Source organism: Trachymyrmex cornetzi, unplaced genomic scaffold (assembly GCF_001594075.2).
Source record: "Trachymyrmex cornetzi isolate Tcor2-1 unplaced genomic scaffold, Tcor1.1 scaffold223, whole genome shotgun sequence".
Lineage (NCBI taxonomy): Eukaryota > Metazoa > Arthropoda > Insecta > Hymenoptera > Formicidae > Trachymyrmex > Trachymyrmex cornetzi.
Genome location: NW_017296881.1, coordinates 3,176,208 through 3,178,008, shown reverse-complemented (window position 1 = coordinate 3,178,008; position 1,801 = coordinate 3,176,208). Strand labels below are relative to the sequence as shown.

Sequence of the window (1,801 nt, the reverse complement as noted above, 5' to 3'; positions counted from 1 at the left end):
GCTTGCAACCTCACTACAGGTGGGAAGTTTTTCTTTACAATTAATGAATACTGTATATGAATTCCATTGTTTAAGAATTATACAATATAATAATAAAATGCTTGTGTCCAATCTGCAGTCATTCTCTCAAGAGGATTACTTAACGACACCTAGCAAGAACATATATATATATCAAGATATGATTGAAATAAATAAGAAACCTAGTGAACTAAAATTAAATGAAGAAAAACATGAAACTGGTTTGTAATCAATGATTGTTAAATTTTGTTGTTAATTTTGATAAAAAAATAAAACATTTTCCTTTAATATTTTAAAAGGAGCTCCATCTGAAATATTTGGTAATACAGTAAACATGGAAATAGAGGCTGAACAAGAAAATTTTTCTGGACTAGAAAATTTTATTAAACAAGAAATTTGTACTGAACAAGAAATGGATAAAGTATTTAAGCCTCCATTTAGTACGCTGCCTGTGTTGTCTTATGTAAAAAATAAAAATAAAGCAAATATCAAGACAAAAAGTCAAAATCCAAAAGGGAAAAAGAAAACGAAAGAAGATATAATACCAATTATGTATAAAAATACAATGAGAATTAAAGTCAAGGCAGCAGAGGAGCAAGAAGATTGTGTAGATGTTGAAACGATACCACGAGATGAAATACCAAGTAATTAAATCAATTTAGATTCATATCAAACTATTAAGTAAACATTAGTATTGTAACATTTTATTGAGATTTATTTTTTTTTAGTACTAGAAGCACACGATGCAAAGAGTTTGTTAGAAAAATTTGAGGCTTGCGAGAATCCAAATCCATGCAATAAATCGACCGTTAAAAATGATCACACATATGACACGAGACCAAATAAAATATGTCAAGTGACTCAAGAGTGCAGGGCTAACATATCGGAGAAATCCGTTTCTCAAGCTTCCAATCAACAGCCCTCAATCTTATCTAAAAAAATAATCAATAAAACAAAGGTTCTCTATTATTTTAATAAATATTTTAATATTTAAGTAGGTTAGTATACGATCTAATTATGATTATTTTGTTGAACTTTAGCTATCAGAACGTAGAAAAACTAGTCCGAAAATTGCTACGCTAAATATACAAAGTAAAAAACGTAAGAGTCCACGAATGGAAGACAGAGTTATTTCCTGTAACAAGATTTTGAAAATAGTTCCTACAGTAAGTTCTTTCCTTAAGTATTATGACATGATTTGAATATATATGTGCGCGCATCTATTTCTCACATATCGATTATTATTGCAAGATGTTTGATGTAAAATAATCCACCATTATAACACTTTTTAGGTATCGAATGATGCTAAGAGTAGAACAGTCAGTAGAACTTTGGTACAGTTGGATCACGATTATTGTAATAATGACAACTTTCGTACCAAGAGCTACAATAGCAATAGTAAGCATGATAAGTAATAAAATGGATAGGGGAGAGTGGAGACCCTTGGGCAGTCGGAAAGATTGGACATTAAATTAAATCTTTTAAATCTCCCAGCTTGGGTGGCTTTTCAAAATACTTTAAGGATCCAAGATTTTTTGTACTTTTGTATGTATTAAAATATTGATATAATATAATATATTAAACCAAACTATAGAAATCAAAGCCTTGCACGGTCTAGATCTTTAATGCTTGTATGATTCTTATGTGAATTTATATACTACGTATGTAGTCCCACAGAAACGCGCGCCAAAAAATTTCCAGTCTTGAAACGCTAACTCTACTAAACTACCGCAGTAATATCACGAGTTAAATTGACTATCAATTTAACAAATTTTTTTTTTAT

At 29.8% G+C, this 1,801-nt stretch overlaps 1 protein-coding gene across 2 annotated transcripts in view; it reads left to right on the top strand.

The window, feature by feature from the left end:
* The first annotated feature begins 418 nt into the window (after positions 1 to 418).
* LOC108760346 (uncharacterized protein DDB_G0287625) overlaps positions 419 to 1,801 on the top strand; it is a 6,579-nt gene continuing 5,196 nt past the window's right edge. For both annotated transcript variants that reach the window (XM_018506232.1, XM_018506230.1), the window contains exons 1-4: positions 419 to 662; positions 747 to 976; positions 1,059 to 1,184; positions 1,311 to 1,416. In XM_018506232.1, the coding sequence (XP_018361734.1) occupies positions 431 to 662; positions 747 to 976; positions 1,059 to 1,184; positions 1,311 to 1,416 (694 nt within the window). In that variant the 5' untranslated portion in view covers positions 419 to 430. The remainder of the gene's footprint in view (positions 663 to 746; positions 977 to 1,058; positions 1,185 to 1,310; positions 1,417 to 1,801) is intronic.